The 17,035-nt window shown below is 62.8% G+C and overlaps 2 protein-coding genes across 3 annotated transcripts; one reads left to right on the top strand and one right to left on the bottom strand.

Moving 5' to 3' along the window:
• Positions 1-1,770: 1,770 nt before the first annotated feature.
• Positions 1,771-10,071, bottom strand: ZFTA (zinc finger translocation associated). Its single transcript, XM_045022661.1, has 5 exons — positions 9,307-10,071; positions 7,359-7,814; positions 6,113-6,508; positions 5,327-5,752; positions 1,771-4,135 (listed from the first exon to the last, which is right to left on the bottom strand). Exons 1-5 carry the CDS (start codon positions 9,371-9,373, stop codon positions 3,600-3,602), a joined length of 1,881 nt encoding a protein of 626 aa, XP_044878596.1. The 5' UTR covers positions 9,374-10,071; the 3' UTR covers positions 1,771-3,599.
• A 694-nt stretch (positions 10,072-10,765) lies between these two features.
• SPINDOC (spindlin interactor and repressor of chromatin binding) lies at positions 10,766-16,535 on the top strand. 2 transcript variants are annotated; one of them, XM_045022845.1, is made up of 8 exons: positions 10,766-10,900; positions 12,908-13,094; positions 13,237-13,497; positions 13,754-13,867; positions 13,979-14,125; positions 14,285-14,404; positions 14,798-14,941; positions 15,199-16,532. In XM_045022845.1, the coding sequence occupies exons 1-8, from the start codon at positions 10,829-10,831 to the stop codon at positions 15,639-15,641; spliced, it is 1,488 nt and encodes a 495-aa protein (XP_044878780.1). In that variant the 5' UTR covers positions 10,766-10,828; the 3' UTR covers positions 15,642-16,532. The 2 variants fall into 2 exon arrangements, with proteins under 2 accessions (XP_044878780.1, XP_044878781.1); XM_045022846.1 differs by lacking the exon at positions 13,237-13,497 and having other exon boundaries at positions 15,199-16,535.
• Positions 16,536-17,035: the final 500 nt, after the last annotated feature.

The raw sequence follows: 17,035 nt of genomic DNA, 5'->3' as shown, positions 1-17,035 counted from the left end.
AATGCATTTACTCTCCCTCCTCCCCCCAGGAGGCAGAGCAGGGCCCCATTGTAGAGAGAGGGGCACTGAGCCTAAGTGACTTCCCCAAGGAAACCCAGGAAGTTTATGGGGGAGCAGGGAATTCAGGGCTGGCTCCAGGGGTTTTGCCACCCCAAGCAGCCAAAAAAAAAAAAAAAAAAGCCGTGATCGCGATCCTGATCTGCGGCAATTCAGGGGGAGGTCCTTCGTTCCAAGCGGGAGTGAGGGACCCTCTGCTGAATTGCTGCCGAATACCTGGACGTGCCGCCCCTCTCCAGAGTGGCTGCCCCAAGCACCTGCTTGCTAAGCTGGTGCCAGCCCTGAGGAAACTGAACCCAGGTTTTTGAAGTCTGAGGTTAGCACCCTACCCACTAGGTCTGCCTCCCTCTTTCCTCCCATGCAGCATTATAGCCCCATGGCTGCGTTTTGCTGTTCTTTGATGGGCAGCTTCTCTACAGCAAGTGGATGATGGGCTCATGCAGCTGCTCAGAGATGGAGCCTCAACGGGGGCTGTCCCAGTGCACTTGGAAGAGGAGGCCTGCTTAAAACCCAGCACTTTGGAGCCTGGGTGCACATGAGCAGAGCTGCCCCAGCACAAGGGGCCAGCTGCTGTGGCAGGGAGCAGAAAGAGGGTCCCCCTCCTCCCCCAGCCTAGAGATGACACATGGGATGGAAGCACGGAAAGATTTCCAAATATGGATGGTTCAAGTGACGAGCAAAACTGAATGGTCCCAGTCCCTTGGAGGAGAAGTAGGGACAGCAGCAAGGGGTTGGTGGTGTAACCCCAATGCTCTAGGGTAACTCTCTACCCCTTTGCTAAGGAGGCTGGGTGCACTAGTGTGGATCGGCCGCTGGCTCAGTAACCCTGCTCAGAGCAGCTAGGAACAAGGGTGCAAGTACAGGTGGTTGCTGGGGGGTTTGTCTCCATTGGCTCTCCCACCCCCTGGAGTTGCAAGGCTGGGCCATCTTCCAGAAAGCCAGTCTAGCACAGGGAAAGCCCCTCTGTGCCTCAGTTCCCCCCCTTGTAAAGTGGGAGCCACTTAACGCTGCCCCGAACGCAGCAGGGAGGGGCACATTGGCTAGCATTAGCAAAGAGTAGCAGCTGGAACAGGCCCCAGTGTGCTCAGTGTATGGCAGCATCACGTTCTGTGCCGCCAGCAGGAGCAGCCTTGGCAGACAGGGGGAGGGGGTGGCAGCATTGCCCCTGTCTCTACAGCAGTCAGGGGGCAGCTGCTCCAGCCTGTCAAGGGTTTGCAAGCTTTCACCCTGCATCAGACTAATAACCCTATGGTCAGGGTGGGCAAACTTTTTGGCCCAAAGGCCACATTGGGGTTGCAAAACTGTATGCAGGGCTGGATAGGGAAGGCTGAGCCTCCCCAAAAAGCCTAGCTCCTGCCCCCCTCAGAACTCCCAACCCCCCCCTGCTTCTTGTTCCCATAACCACCCCCTATCCAACCCCCCTGACCCCTATCCACACCCTGGCCCCCTGACAGCCCTCCTGGGACTCCCACCCCCTATCCAACTGCCCTCTGCTCCTTATCCCCTGACCACCCCCTCCTGAGACCCTCCGCCCCTAACTATCCCCTGGGATCCCACCCCTTATTCAACCCCCACTGCTCCCTGTCCCCTATCCACATCCCTGCCCCCTGACAGGCCCCCTGAGATTCACATTCCCAACCCTCCCTGTTCCCCATCCCCTGACTGCCCCCCCCAGAACCTCTGCCCCATCTAACCGCCCCCTAGGATCCCCCACTCCCTGTCCCCTTACCAGCAGCAGGAGCTCGCAGGCACAACACCCAGCCAGAGCCAGCTGTACTCCCCACACTGCCCAGCAGAAGCAGTGGGCCAGAGCAAGGCCCGGCTGCAGGGGAGGGGGGATGCCGGGGGAGGGGCCAGGCAGGATGGTCCCATGGGCTGTAGTTTGCCGTATGGGGCCAGGTCTCCCTTCTCCTCTCTGCCCCAGCTCAGACCAACGGGCCCATCAAAGCCAGTGTCCCCCCTCCACCCCCGCATTACAACAATAGGCCCATCTAGCCCAGTATCCCATTGCCAGCCCCGTTACAGACAAAGGCAGGACCATGTCCAAGTGCCCCGGGCACCTACCTCAACCCCCACCCCCATCACTGGGGAGAGGGGGGGCCAGTGCAGAGCAAAGACCAAAGGGGAGGGATCGCTGCCACTCACCAGCTGCTGCCCCTGCATGGTGGAGGGATACAAGGCTATTGGCCACACAAGGGGCAGCTGGGAGCTTGACAGGACCCTTGTGAAGCCTGGCAGCTCGAGCAGAAAATGACCCATCCTTTTCCAGCTGGCAGCTGTGGTTCTGCTCCTGCCCCAGCCTCAGCCCCTGGCCACAGTTCTGTCCCCACTCCAGACCTCAGCCCACCCCCAGCTGCGGCCCAGCCTCGACCCCCGCCCAGCCGCAGCCCTGCTCCCGGCCTCGCTCCAGCGCTTGAAACTCCAGCCCCCACGGCTCAAGGCAGGGACCCCACTTCCCCTTTTTTACACTCGTTTCCACCTGGTGTCAACGCTGCGTTCCAGTCGGGTGACCATCCACGCGCCCTTGGGGCTGGTATAAACATGGGCGTGATGGGGCCCAAGGCCTTGCACAGCTCACATGAGCAGCACTGCTTGGCATTCGGCGGGGGAGCGGGTTACTTACCGGGGCCCCCTGGTGCCGGCGGGGGAGGGTCAGTTTAACTTCAGCCCAAGAAAGGTTCTTAGGATGTTGCATCTAGATGAGGTGTGGTGACTCCGGCGGCTAATTAAGCTAATAAACACGACTGCAAAGGCCAGTCTAGACTCTCCACAGAGGGTGGCACTTTCCCTGGAGTGGGTGGGGGAAAGGGAAGGTCAATGGGAGCATTGGGGTTACATCCAATTAGCTCCGAGGGACATGGATTCCAGCCTGCACCTGTGCCAGGAAGAGGCTGCTGGGGTGAAAATCTGCAGCTGAGGGGAATGGGGGGAGGTGGCAGGAAGAAATGGACCCTGTTTGGAGGCCAGATGGGAGCTGGGGGAGGCTGGGAGTTGGCAGCAGCAGCCGGGGAGCATTAGCGTTTCAAACCAGCTACCCTGGGGGCCGGGAAGAGTCCCAGGAGGGGTGTGGAACTGGCCCCTTAAATAGAGCAGCTGCGCCCTTGCTCACTAGTGCCTGCCCCGGGCAGGGAGATTATTTCATCCCTTCCCCCCACCACCATGTCTTGCAAATGCCCTATCCCACTGGCTCGCTGAGCAGCTGGGTTCCAGCCCCATGTGCCCCCATCCCCAACAACTGCATTTCTGTGTCATCCCCAGCTCGGATGGGGTGGGATTAAAAGCTACAGGGGGCCATATGAGGCCCCTTCCCCCACCCCAAAGCTTGGGCTATGGAGTATCAGTGCATGAGGACCAGATGCATCAGGGTGGGGATGGGAGTGGGGGAAGGTGCTGTGTAGTTCACGGGGCAATGTCTGTAGCATGTGTGGGTGCAGAACCCCCTATTCTGCTCCCAAACAAGCCCTCTAAGCAAGGGGGGTTTGTCCATAGCCTGGACCCCCAACCCCTGCTCCCAAGAGTCAAGACGGAATCTTGTCCATCAACTATGCTGTGCTGGTAGGTGGGGCACAGGCCAACTCTGCCTCTTCCCCATCAGCAGGAGTGGCCTGGAGGAAGGGGTGGGGCTTAACCTCAGACTCCTCCCCCAGGGCAGGCTCATAGCGCAGGGCCGTCTCATTGTAGGCCTCCAGGATGGTCTGCCGCTCTTCTGGGGTGAAGTCCAAGGAGAAGGGGTGCACCTGCAGGATGTGGCGTTTGATGGTGCTCACCTTGAGAGTGGCGAGCGCCCCCCCACACACCATGCACACCAGCCCATGCCGCCTGCCATCGTAGTCCATCAGGTATTCCACGCGCCAGTGCAGCTGGTAGTTCCGCCGCTGCTCCCGCCGCGGTGCAGGTGCCGGGCCCATGGGGGGGCCAGCTGTGGGGTCAGGGGGGCTCTGTGGGGTGGATGGGGGCGTCCCCACCACCAACACACTCTCCTCCTCCTCTTCCTCCTCCTCCTCCCCCTCTGCAGGCAGCTGCACGTCCTCATCCAGCTCCTCGGGGCTTGATGGCTGCAAAGGATTCTGGGAGTCTCCTGGAAAGGTGACAGAGCAAGGTCAAGTCAAGCTAGGTACCGTGCTCGGCCCCCCGCCCCCCCCCCCACACACACTGCACAGACTCAGGCCTCATTCCCACATCCCTGGGCACGATGGAATTGCTGACCCTGTGGCTCCACAGCAGAGCTCCATGGCCCCACCCCCATGGCTCAGAGATCACAGCACAGCTGGGTACATGGCACATCCCACCTCCCTCCCTGTGGAAGGGGGAATTAGCCCAGCTGCAGTGTGTGGTGGGGGGTGCCTCTAGAGCACTGCTTCTGAGCCTGCCTGGCTGTGAGTGGGAGGGGACATTCACCTATGGTGCTGTTCTGACCCAGCCCAGGTGCAGGGGGACTCAGGGCCTTTTGGACACTGGTTCCAATCCAGTTTGGCTCTGCATGGGGAGGGGCCTCTCTGGTGCTGATTCTGATCCAGTCTTTTTCAGAGCTGGTTTGGGAGAAGCCAGTGCTCACACAGGTCCTGGGGTGGGTCAGGCACACAGCTTCTCGGCTGGTGACTGGGGTCATTTGTGGAGCTGTTGCTGGGTGCAATGCCGCCCGCTACCACCAGGGGGACTCATGGAGCTGCTGCCGGGTGCAATGCTTCCTGCTGCCACTAGGGGGGACGTGTTGCGCTCCTGCAGGATGCAATACCCCTGGGGCTACTGTGGGGGGAACACAGGAGGGGCTGCAGGGTGCAGTACCACCTGCTGCCACCAGGTGGGGTTCTGGTCCTTGCAGCACATGCACTGCAGGTAGCAGAGGGAGGCAGACCAGGGCTGTTACTGTTCAGAGTACAGGCCAGGGCTTCTGCATGTGGTCCCGGCTGCCTCTACTCCCTGCAGCCCTAGCACTTGCTTTGGACACCAGGCACCCCCTGGCATCTTCCCTGGGGGGAGGGAATCCCCAGCAGCCCTGCCCCCATCTGACCTGTCACCTTGTCCCTGGCTATTCTGAGACAGCCACACAGCACTGGATCCTCTTTGCTTGTCCCTCTCCCCATGAGAGGCTAGCAGCAGCTCCCCCTACCCGTCTTGCCCAGGGCTGGATGGCAGGGCCTGGCCCTCGGCTTCTGCCCCATGGAACACCCCGGTGCCCAGGGCTGGATGGCAGGACTTGCTCCTCAGTTTCTTGAGTACCTATGGGAAAGCCAGCAGCTGGTTGGCCCCAGCCCCAACCCCCATTCACCTGAGGCCTGCTCTGGCAGGGGTGACCCCATCTCCACCAGCTGGGCGACCTTGCGGTTCCACTCCTCCACGATCAGGGCTTTGACCTGGTGGCTGAGCAGGGTGGAGTCAGGGTGCCGCTGGCGGATGTGGCGTTTGATGGTGCTCATCTTGAGGGTGGCCAGTGCCCCGCCACACACCATGCAAACCAGCCCATGCCGCTCGCCGTGGTAGTCCATCAGGTACTCCAGCCGCCAGTGCTCCTGGAAGTGGCGCCGGTGGTCTTTACCCCGCAGCGGCCCCCCTGCATCCAGCTCCCACGGCGCCACAGGCTCCTCCTTGGCCCAGCTCCCCGGGGAGCTGCTCTCCTCTGGCTCTGGGGCAGCCATCGCCGAGCATGGCTCAGAGGCTTCAGCACTAAGGTCCCCAGGGGAGAGGGCATCGGGCTCTAGGGAGAGATGGGGATCAAGACAGAGGTGCTGGGGGGTGTTCACATGTGGGTGCCCCATAGGCACAGACAGATTGTCCCACAACAGCACAGACAGACTCTGCTCCCATCCCCACAGATCTCACACACACACACACTCCCTCCCCATCACAGGCTAGGACTGCCCCCATGTGTGACACATGCTGTTACCCCAGCCCACCCCTCAGAGAGGACATGTTCCCCTCACCCACAGGCTCTCCAGACCTCACCCCAGTCCCTCCAGCCTCCCCCTCACCCACTGAGGTCCCACACCCACCCCAGTCCTCCCAGCGCCCCCATCCACGAGGGGGTCCCCTCAACCTGGTCTCCCTCCCCCCTCACCTGCAGGGTGCTCTTCCTGCGGCACCCAGCCCTTGCCAGCAGCCAGCACCAGGGCGCGGGAGTTCCAGGCCTCCAGGATGGCACCCTTCTCAGCGGGGCTGAAGGCGAGCGAGGCGGGGTGGGCCTGCAGCACGTGGCGCTTGATGTCATCCAGGTTGAGGCTGGGCAGCCCGCGCCCACACATCATGCAGCGCAGCCGGTTGCCCTGGGCATCGTAATCCATGAGGAACTCGGCCTGGAACCAGCTCTGCAGGGACTCACGCACATAGCGCTCCAGCCGGCGGGCACTGGGCGATGCCTTCCTGCCCCCGATTGCCGGCCGCCGGACAGCCCCCCGTGGGGATGGGCATGGGGCACGGCGCCGACGCCGGAACCCGCCCCCCGCTGATAGCATCCCTGGGGGAGACAGACAGGTCAGCGCCCTGCACCCTCCTAACCCTGACCCCAGTGCCTGGGCAAGATGGGCATGGGACACAGGCTGTATCCGCTCCTGCCAACAGTGCCCCTGGAGGAGGCAGAGATGGGGCAGTGCCCCAGATACCCCTAACCCTGACACCAGCCACTCTTCCTTCTTAACCCTGAACCCCAGCTCTCCTGCATACCCCTCCCCCTCAGCCCCCCGAGAGATGGACATGGAGATGGGTCGGTCAGCCCCCAGTTCCCCATCCCCTGCCATGCCCTCACCTTCCCACTAACCCCACCCCCCCATCTTGTTCTCCCCAGCTGCTAGCTGCCCCCATCACAAATGGGAGGGCTAGGCACCACATGGGCTCACACCAGGGCAGAGTGGAGCATCCCCTACAGGGGAAGAGCCTTAGCTGCCCAACAAGAAGGGTGCCTGGGGCAGTGGGGATTTGGGCAAGGTGGATTCCCCAAGTGGGGGGGGGGGGGGCAGGCCCTCACTGAGACCCAGGTGCCCCCAGAGACCGGAGGAGGGATTTCTGGAGTGCGGGTGCACGCCTGTGGGAAAGGAAAGGTGGGGAGATGCTTTGGAAGGCTGCCCAGGGAATGGGGGTGCCAGGGGTTGAGGCATGTGTCAGAGTATTCAGGAGAGGGGTGTCTAGAGGGGGATAGGTGCTCAGGGGAGGGGTTGCCTAGGAGCAGCATGTGGGTCCCCAGGGCAGTGAGGGAGTGCTGGGGGTGCAGAGGGGCAGGGGGGATGGGTGTTCAGAGATGGGGATTCGTAGGAACAGTGGGGAGGGCTGCATAGAGGGGGGGTGCCTGGGGCACAGGACTTGTGCGCTACCTTGTGCTCCCTGCAGACTGTCAGGTGCCTGGGCGGGGTCTCCGTGCCCCTCAAGCTCCCCGTCCAGTCCAAGGTGGGCGTCCCAGCTCTGGATGATGACCTGCTTCTCGCGGGGGCCCCAGCCCCCGGAGTAGGGGTGCTTCTGGCGGATGTGACGCTTGATGGTGCTCAGCTTGAGGGTGGCCAGGGCGCTGCCACACACCATGCAGATCATGCCATGCCGCGCCGGGTTGAAGTCCATCAGGTACTCAGCCCGCCAGTGCTCGTGATAATAGCGCCGATGGTCCCGCCCAGGGATGCGGCTCTTCCCAGGCCGAGATGCCCGCTCCTCACAGTGATCTGAGTACTTCCGCCCCCCTGGAGTCATCAGGGGGTGCTCCTTGGGGGTCCCCCATGCCAGGGACCTCCCTAGCATCAACTCAGGGGACTCGGTGCTGTCCTGGCTTGGGGATTCCCCTGGTGAAACAAACCACATGGGCAGGGATGTGTGAGAATGTAGCCTGGCACCTTGGCCGTGCATGGGAGGATGGGTCTCACATGGGGACTGAGAGGGCATCAGCAGAGCTGTGGGGGGAGCCCAGGGCTGGGATGGCCGGGGTCTGCGGGTGGGGATTGAGGGGCACTGGCAGAGCTGTGGGGGGAGCCCAGGGCTGGAATGGCCGGGGCCTGCAGGTGGGGATTGAGGGAAATTGGCAGAGCTGTGGGGGGAGCCCAAGGCTGGGATGGCCAGGGGCTGCAGGTGGGGATTGAGGGGCACTGTCAGAGCTGTGGGGGGAGCCCAGGGCTGGGATGGCCAGGGGCTGCAGGTGGGGATTGAGGGGCACTGGCAGAGCTGTGGGGGAAGCCCAAGGCTGGGATGGCCAGGGGCTGCAGGTGAGGATTGAGGGGCACTGGCAGAGCTGTGGGGGGAGCCCAGGGCTGGGATGACCGGGGGCTGCAGGTGGGGATTGAGGGGCACTGGCAGAGCTGTGGGGGGAGCCCAGGGCTGGGATCACTGGGGCCTGCAGGTGGGGATTGAGGGAAATTGGCAGAGCTGTGGGGGGAGCCCAAGGTTGGGATGGCCAGGGGCTGCAGGTGGGGATTGAGGGAAATTGGCAGAGCTGTGGGGGGAGCCCAAGGTTGGGATGACTGGGGGCTGCGGGTGGGGATTGAGGGGCACTGGCAGAGCTGTGGGGGAAGCCCAAGGCTGGGATGACTGGGGGCTGCGGGTGGGGATTGAGGGGAATTGGCAGAGCTATGTACAGCATTTGAGGACGTTGTCCTTTTTATGTCCTCAGAAGGGCCTCTTGTCCCTTTAAAAGACCTAGGGGGACAAGGGGTGAGGGATCACCCTGAACTTCCATGCCCCTACCCAAAGGAGAAAAGCCCGGTGACCAGAGGGCTCCATGCCCTTTAAGACCCCAGCAAAGGGCACGACCATCCTGCCCCTTTAAGAGCTGAGGCTTGAGAGCACAACGAGAAGAGGTTACTGCCCCTTTAAGTCCCCAGCAAAAACGTGGGTGCCCCCTCCCCTTTAAATACCTAGAGACACCTTTAGGGCCCCAGGATAAAAGGGATGGAGGAGCTTACCCCTTTAAGAGACCTGGGGGAGGGGAGGGAAGCAGGGGACAAGAACCCTGACCAATAAGATGGGTGGGGGGCCTTAAAGCGGCAGTGGGAGAGGACAGTGGGGAGCGGGGGGAGACCCGCTCTATAAGGCTGTGTGTCTTTGGGAAGAGCGTCTTAAAAGGGCACAGGGGGAGCAGGAGAGAGGATTCGTTCCTTATAAAATGGGGGGCTTGCTGCTTTAAAGGAGGGGGCGAGAGTCTTAAAGGGCCAGGGGGGGTTCTGAGGCTTCAAAGGGCCACTGGAGGGATCTTAAAGGGGCCGTCACCCCCCACCCGGGTCCCCTGGGCGCCTGCTCACCCCAGGGCCGGCAGGGGGCGCCGGCCGCCCCCTTTGTTCTCACCTGCCTCCGGGTCCAGGGGCTCCCGTTTGACGGGGCGGCGGGGGGGAGGGGAGGGAGGCGGCTCCATCCCTCTGTCCGTGCGTCCGTCAGCACCCGCCCCCCTCCGGCCGCCTGTCCATCCGCGCCGGGGCCGCGGGGCAGGCTCGGGGCTGCCGCAGAGCCCTGCCCGCGCGGGGAGGGGGCTCCCGGGCTCCGTACGGCGGCTGCGGCCGAGCCAGGCTGTTCAGGCCGGGGTGGGGATTCCTGCCTGGGGCCCCTGGGGCTCCTTTAAGGGCTCCTGGGTAAATTTAAAGGGGCCGCGCTCTATTTCTGCAGCATGGGGGGAGGAGATGGGGGCACCCCCCGGGTCTCATCCACCCCACCCCACCCCGTGAGTCCCCTCCCCAGCCGTAGAGAGGGGAGCGGGGACTCAAGGCGGGGACTGGGGATATATGGGGTAGAGGGCTGGGATATAAGGGGACTCCGATGGTTATTAGCAGCCTCAGTTCTCACACGCACACCCCGCAACTCTGAGTCCCCAACCGAGGAGGGAGTGGGGGAGCTGGGCTATAAGGGGCCGTTTGCAATACACTGAACTGCCCCAGGTCTCTGCTACTTCCCATCAATGCACCGCCCAGTTCTAACACAGAGCGGTGCGCTCCCTTCAGCCCCCCGTTACACAGATCGAGCGGGGGTGTTGGGAGCGACTATACCTCATGCAGCACAGGAGCCGATCCCTGTGCCTGGGCGAAACCTCTGCCCCCCACGTTGCCTCCCACTCCACGGGCATCCCCAGTGCCATCCCCACACTGTCTCACTGCTCCAACCCCCATCCACTACAGAATCCCCCACACGTGCCCTGGGGGTGGGGTTCTGCCCCTTGGAATCCCGTCCCTTATAAAATCCCCTCCCCCTCCTCGTTCCTGAAGGGCACGACTCAGTCCCTGAAGAATTCCCCTTCGCTGTGCTCGGGGAATAAATCGCCCCCCCTTCATGTCCAGGAGTGGGGCTCAGACCCTATGGAATCCCTATCCCTTATAGAATTCCCTCTCCTTTTTCCTCTCCCCCTGGGGCGGGGCTCAGCCGCTATACTATCCCCTCCCGTATAGAGTCCCCTTCCTGTGCCCAGGGAACAGGACTCAACGCCTACAGAATTCCCTCCCTCTCCCTATGTCCGTGAGACTGGGCTCAGCCCTTTCCCTTCCCTGTCCCGGGGGTGGGCCTCTGCCTGCCCCTATAGAATGCCCCCTATAGACCAGTCCCCATCCCTGTCCCCACAGAGCGAGGCTCAGCCCCAACAATCCCCGCCCCTCCCCTCTCACATCCTGCAATCCCCCTCTCGGCCGGTAGGTGGTGCCTGGCCCAGCCCCTCCCCCAGGCTCCTCCTACTCCTTCCCGTATCCACGCACTGATTGGCCGGCGCTGAAGGAGGCTGGAGCTTAGGGCGGTGGGCTTCTCACGATTGGCTGTGCGCAATGGAGGGAGCCCCAAGCTAAGAGAGCCGGGACAATGAGACCATAGAGAGGGAGGTTGTGGGGGCTGGATGGGAGGTGGGTGGTGCCGCTCCCTCCGCGAAACTCTATGGTGCCGGGCCCGGGAGCAGCAGCGCGAGCCGGTGAATGGGGAGGGGTCGCCAGGATGGATCCGGCAGCGGGGGGAGGGGCTGGGATCCGGTGGTGGGAGGGGGCTGGGATCCAGCGGGGAGGCTGGGGGAGGGGGCTGGGATCCAGCGGGGAGCCTGGGGGAGGGGCTGGGATCTAGTGGGGGTGCGAGTGGCGCTGGGGGCTGGGATCTAATGGGGGTGCTGTGGGGCTGGGATCAAATGGGGGTGTGGGTCACACTGGGGACGAAGGAGGGGCTGGGATCAGAGGGGCTGGAACAATGTTATAATGGGGGTGCTGAGAGCCATTGAATCAAACTATAAACCCCATATGTGATGGAAACCACTTCAAGCCATGGGATGCTACCCAGCACCCCTAGTTCCAGCACCTAGAGCTGGGATCCAGTGGGTGTGTGGGTCACACTGGGGAAGAAGTAGGGTCTGGGATCCAGTGGAATGAATGGGTCACATGGGGGAGGGGCTGGGATCCAGTGGAAGGCACAGGTCATACTGGGGAGGAAAGAGGGACAGAGATTGTGTGGGGGTGGGGGGGGTCACACTGGGGAGGAAGAAGATGCTGGCATCAGGATCCAGTGGATGGTGTGGGTCACTCAGGGGGCAGGGATCTAATATGGGAAGAGTTGCACAGGTTTAGCATGGGGTCCAGTGGGGTGGCCTGTGGGAGGAGAATTAGGGGACTGAGCAGACTGTGATGGGTCCAGATGGGGACTAGGTTATGCTGGAGGAGTGGATTATTGAAGAGGGCTAGGATGCAGTAGGGGGTGTCATTGTGCATGGATTGGGGGCAGGAGGCCAGACCCATAGAAGGATCAGTGGGTTCTCCATTCCTGCAGGGTGGGGTGCACCTTGGTCTGCTGTTCTGACGGCCCCTGAGATGGCTGCATCTTGGTACCTGGTGCACTGGTTATAAACCACTTGGGATCTTTTGCAGTCTGGCGTGTCCATCTTGGAATCTTCCAGCCAATGGGTCAGGACTCCTGGGTTCCCTCCCTGGCTCTGGGAGAGGATCACTGCCTCTTCAGCCCCCCTGTAGCTGGTGCCTTAAAGCCCCCACACAGGCTCCAGTGGGAGCAATCCTCCCCCTTCCTTTTTTCTGCTGCCGGATGGCCCTGCAGCCATCCCATGTGGGGCAGCCACAAGGCAGCCAGCAGAAGGGGATGGAGGGGCAACTGGGCTCCCAGGCTCACTGGAGAGTCTGGGAAGGAGGGAATCTGGAGGTAATCCCAGGGTCAAGGAGGTGGTGGTGGACACTTGAGAAGGGAGGGCTCCAACTGTCATTGGGGCCCACAGTTCCTGGGGGGTGGGGGGCACTCCCAAGAGCAGGGCAATTGAAAAGGTGGGGGCTTCGGAGGGAACGCCCAGGGTTATGGGGGTCTGGGAAGAAGGGGAGGTTTCCAGGGTCAGTGGGGAAAGAGGGCTGGGAATGAAGTGTCGAGGGGATAGATGCTGGAGTGGGGGGTGCTTGAAGAAATATCCATAGGGTTTACAATTTGATTCAATGGCTCTCAGCACCCACATTATACAAATTGTTCCAGTACCCCTAGTTCAGGGGTCAATGAGCAGATGTGGGGGGACTGGGAGGAGGCTCACAGGGATTGGGGGGGGCGAGGGATGTATTTCCCAGGGTAGAAAGGGAGTGGATCCAGGCCCCTGGCCTGAGAGGAGCAAGACACTGGGTCCTTTTGGGGGTTCCCTGCCACAGTGGCCTGACTGGGGATGGGACTCTGCCTCCCACAGAAGAGCACAAAGGGGCTGTTGCTAGGCCTGAGTGGCTGGAGATAAGAAGAGGGTGGGGGCGGCCTTGAGGTTGGGGGTAGTGAAAGAGACGGCAAGGTGGGGGTGGGGGAAGCTCTGCCCAAGGTTAGCCAGTGCCTAGGGAGGGAGGGGCTCTGAGCTCCTGGATTCGGTCCCTAGGTCTGAGAGGGAAGTGAGATCTAGTGGTTAGAGTGGGGTGGGGTCTCCTGAGTGCCCTGACTAACCCCCTCCCCCCATTGTGTCTAGCTCTGCCCAGGCCCAACCATGGAGGTGAAGGCAGAGGTGCCCCGGCTGGAGTACATTGCTGTCTCGCTGAAGTGTGAGGCAGAGGAACAAGTGCCAATTGCAGCCTGTGCCCAGCTCTGTGCCCCCGTGGGCGACCTCGCCCCCGGGGTCAAGCTGGAGGAGGCTGACAAGGAGCCTCTAGACAGAGGTATGGACTTTCCAGCCAGGACTCTGGGTTCTAGCCCCTGCTCTGGGAGGGGAGTGGGGTCTAGTGGTGAGAGCTAAGGGGGCTGGGTGCCAAGGACTCCTGGGTTCTCGCTCCTCTGAGCACATTTTGTCTTTCTGGCTAGGGGGAGCACCAGCAGAGGCAGGGCCTGGTAGGGCCTGGCAGCAGGAGTACTTAGTGGGAGACTGCCCGGGGCGCGGCGGGACCGTGTGCATGGTCTGTGGCACCTTCCTGGGTACCTGTGGGCCGAGTGCTGCCCGGGAGCATGTTCTGCAGCACCACGCCCACTCGCTGGGCCTCAGCCCGGAGGAGAAGCGCAACATTCTGGAGGCCTGGAGCCAGGGGGGCAACCTGCCCGAGGGGACACCCCCACCCTGCACCCCAGGTATGTTCCCCAGCCCCTCCTGAATCAGGGGGACCCAGGGCTGGGGTAGCAGGTGAGCTGTGGGTCGGCACTGAGAGGCATCAGCAGAGCTGGGGAGGAGCACAGGGCTGGGGTAGCAGGCAGCTGCAGACCAGGAGCAAGGGGCACCAGGAGAGCTGTGTCGGGGGAGGGAGCAGCAGAGCTATGGGTTGGGATTGAAGGGCACCAGCAGGGCGGGGGGTGATGCAGCCATCCCAGACTTTCACTCCCCCTCTAGGTCAGTACCATGGGGCCAAGGAACCGGCCGAGATCGAGGTTCTAATTGATCCAGAGGAGCAGACGGTGACCCGTAAACGTGGGCAGCCCAGAGGGCGCCCTGCCCCCCGCCCAGGTGAGTGCTAGGCCTGGGCGGGTGCTGGGGGTCAGGGACCATGCTCAGCCATGTGGGTGCCCATCCCCTTTGTTTTGGGGCTTCCTCTCGTGACACCAAGTGTCGTTGCAGATGCTAGGGCCCTGGAGCCCGGGCAGCGCCCGCGGGGCCAGAGGAGACGACAGAGCGTGGGGCCTGTGGAGGGCATGGTGCTACCAGCCAGGGAGCGGAGGAGCAAGCAGCTGAGTGAGGGACAGGACAGGGGCACTGTGAGTCCAGGTGAGTGGTAGTGGTGAAGGGGAGAGGGAGCAGGATTCCTGGGTTCAATTCCCGGGGAGGGGAGTGGGATCTGTGGGTTAGAGCAGGGGAGCTGGGAGCCAGGACCTTGGTTCCTTCTCAGTCCCTACCCCACCCTTACTGCTGTGTCTCTCCCCACAGGGACAACATCCCCTTCAGAGGAGGCTGCCCCGAGCTCAGCGCCCCCCGAAATCCGCCTCTTCACTGACGGTTCTTTCCCAGCCGGATTCACGCTCAGGCTGTACTGCAGACCCCAGTCAGGTGAGGGCGCTGTAGGAAAGAGGGTGTCCCCTGCAGCCACCCCTATTTCCCCCAGAGCAGAGCTGAAGGCATGCCTCTTCCCCCCCCACCTCCGCCCCCGTTGTCTTATCCCTCCTCCAGGGTCCCAGCTGCATCCCAGCTCCCACAGATCAGCCTCCAGGATCTCAGCCAGCTCCCGGCCCCAGATGCTGCCCCTTGCTGGTTCCCCTTGGCTGGGGGCCAGCTGAGTTCCCACCCACTGGTGACTCCATCCTGACCCGGGGGGAGACAAGGGGCAGGCACTCCCTTCCCAACCTACATGCCTTGGGGGAGCTGGGGAGGACTCCCACGGTGGGTGGTGAAGGGAGAGGAGGCACAGCGATCCCCCCCTCGCTGACCCCTCTCTGCCTGCAGTTTCTGGAGGGAGAGAAATCAGGAAGAATCCAAGCATCCAGGAACGGAAGAGCCCAGGGGACAGGGGAAAAACCCAGGCACTGGGGAAGAGACAGAAGCAGCTGGGCAAAGCAGGGACCGTGAGACGGGGCGCAGGGAACCCAGGTGAGTGTGGCAAGGTGGGTTAGTGGTGAGGGTCCCTAGTGGCCCACTAGAGTCCACTCCAGAGGCAGCTGCATCTTACTGCTGGACATGGGATCCCTATATTAACAGCCCCCATACGCCCCACCCCAGAGGCAGCTGCATCTCAGTTCCTGGTGACGGGTGCCCGTATAAACAGCCCCCACCCCCCCACCCCAGAGTTAGCTGCTTTACAGTGCTGGCTGCTGGTTCTCAGCATTAACCCTTTGCCCTCTCTGCAGTTGGCAACTGCCCCGTCTCTGCGCTGCCCAGCCAGGATCTGGACCCAGGTGTCCCCCGCCTCCGCCGCAAGGGCTACTCTCACCATGGCATCACCCGGCGCCTCCGCCTGAGCCCTAGCACCGTCCGCTGCACCCTGCAGAGCTGGCAGGCGCGGGGCAAGGCCCCACCAGCACCGTCCCCACCCCAGGCCAGGCCCTTTGACCCGGCATGGCGCGCCGACTTCCTGATGGACTACGATGCTGGTGCAGGCACCATGGTGTGCATGGTCTGCGAGTACTCACTGCTGCCTATTCGACTAGGCACCGTCATGCGCCACATTCGCCAGTGCCATGCCGAGACCCTGCACTTGCCTCGGGGGGTGCGCCGGGCCATCCGTGAGGTGTGGGAGACCCGGGGACCCGTCCCCGCTCCACCCCAGCACGGGGCGCTGAAGGGGGAATAGCGACCCAGGGACTTGCCCCCGCTCCACCCTAGCACGGGGCGCTGCAGGGGAAGGAGTGAGGCTGAGGGGGGAATGGGGACCCATCCCCGCTCCACCCCAGCACGGGGCGCTGCAGGGGGAATAGCGACCCAGGGACCTGCCCCCGCTCCACCCTAGCACGGGGCGCTGCAGGGGAAGGAGTGAGGCTGAGGGGGGAATGGGGACCTGGCCCCGCTCCACCCCAGCACGGGGCGCTGCAAGGGAAGGAGTGAGGCTGAGGGGGGGAATGAGGACCTCTCCCTGCTCCACCCCACCCCAGCACGGGGCGCTGCAGGGGAAGGAGTGAGGCTGAGGGGGGAATGGGGACCTGTCCCTCTCCACCTCAGCACAGGGGAGGCTGCCCACATACTGGTGAGGTGACCTGCAGGGGGGCGGGAGCATCCTGGGGGGTGAGGTAGGATGCTCCCGATCGACCCAGCTATACAGGGATACTGAGACACACCCCCAGCCCTCCCCACTATAGGTGTCCCCCCACCCCCCATGGCCTTTGATCTCTGCCTCCTTTGTCCAGCATTCCCCTCCACTGCCTGGGGGGGATCCACGCCTCCTTGCCCCCTGGCACTGTTCCCCTCGACATACCTGTCCTTGTGCCCCCTGCCAGTGGGGGCAGGGAGCGCTGGGTCAGTGCCAACTGGCCCTCCCCAAGCTGCATTATAGCCTAGGCAGGGGTGGGATGAATGCCCCCTGAAGTTACCCAGAGCAGCCACATGAGGGCATCCCCACAGAATGTAAATAGAGCCAGGAGCAATAAATTATTTTTGATGAAGTCGAGTGGCATTTAATCCTTGGGTGCCCTGACCCCGCATCCTGCGCTCGTCTCCAGGCCCTCTCCTGGAGCAGGGAGGAGCCCTCACCATCCTAGGTGTTGCGGGTTGTTTGCTGCCCCCTGGGGGAGCTGGATTCTGGCCCGGCTCATGCACCATCCCAGTGGCTACGAGCCCCTTCATTCCAGCCGGGTCATCACTGGGAAGGCTCGGGGCAGAGCACGATGGGGGTGGGCAGAGGCTATCTTGGGGGCGGGGAAGTGATGGGGGCAGGACTTGGGAGGGGGGTGGAATGGTGAGGTGGGGGGCACTAGGCTGGGATCAGTGGGTGTCAGGCAGGCTTGGCACTCTCCTTGGGGCACAGGCCAAGCCACCTCCGAACATCTCCTCTAGGCTGGAGCCCAGCTGGGGGCTCCCATGGCCAAAGGAAGGGGGGGTCTATCTCACCAACAGCCATTTGGCAGCCGAACTGCCCGCCACCTGGCTGAGCTTTAACACAGCCCCACACAGGGCACGTCCTGGACTTGTGAGGGCTGGCCCCTTCCCCCCCTGGTTTGCAGAAGTGTCGGGGGGGGGCTCCCATCCCTCCAG

This window comes from Mauremys mutica, chromosome 7, assembly GCF_020497125.1.
Source record: "Mauremys mutica isolate MM-2020 ecotype Southern chromosome 7, ASM2049712v1, whole genome shotgun sequence".
NCBI lineage: Eukaryota > Metazoa > Chordata > Testudines > Geoemydidae > Mauremys > Mauremys mutica.
The sequence above is the reverse complement of the archived record's forward strand: the minus strand, read 5'-3'. Positions and strand labels throughout refer to the sequence as shown.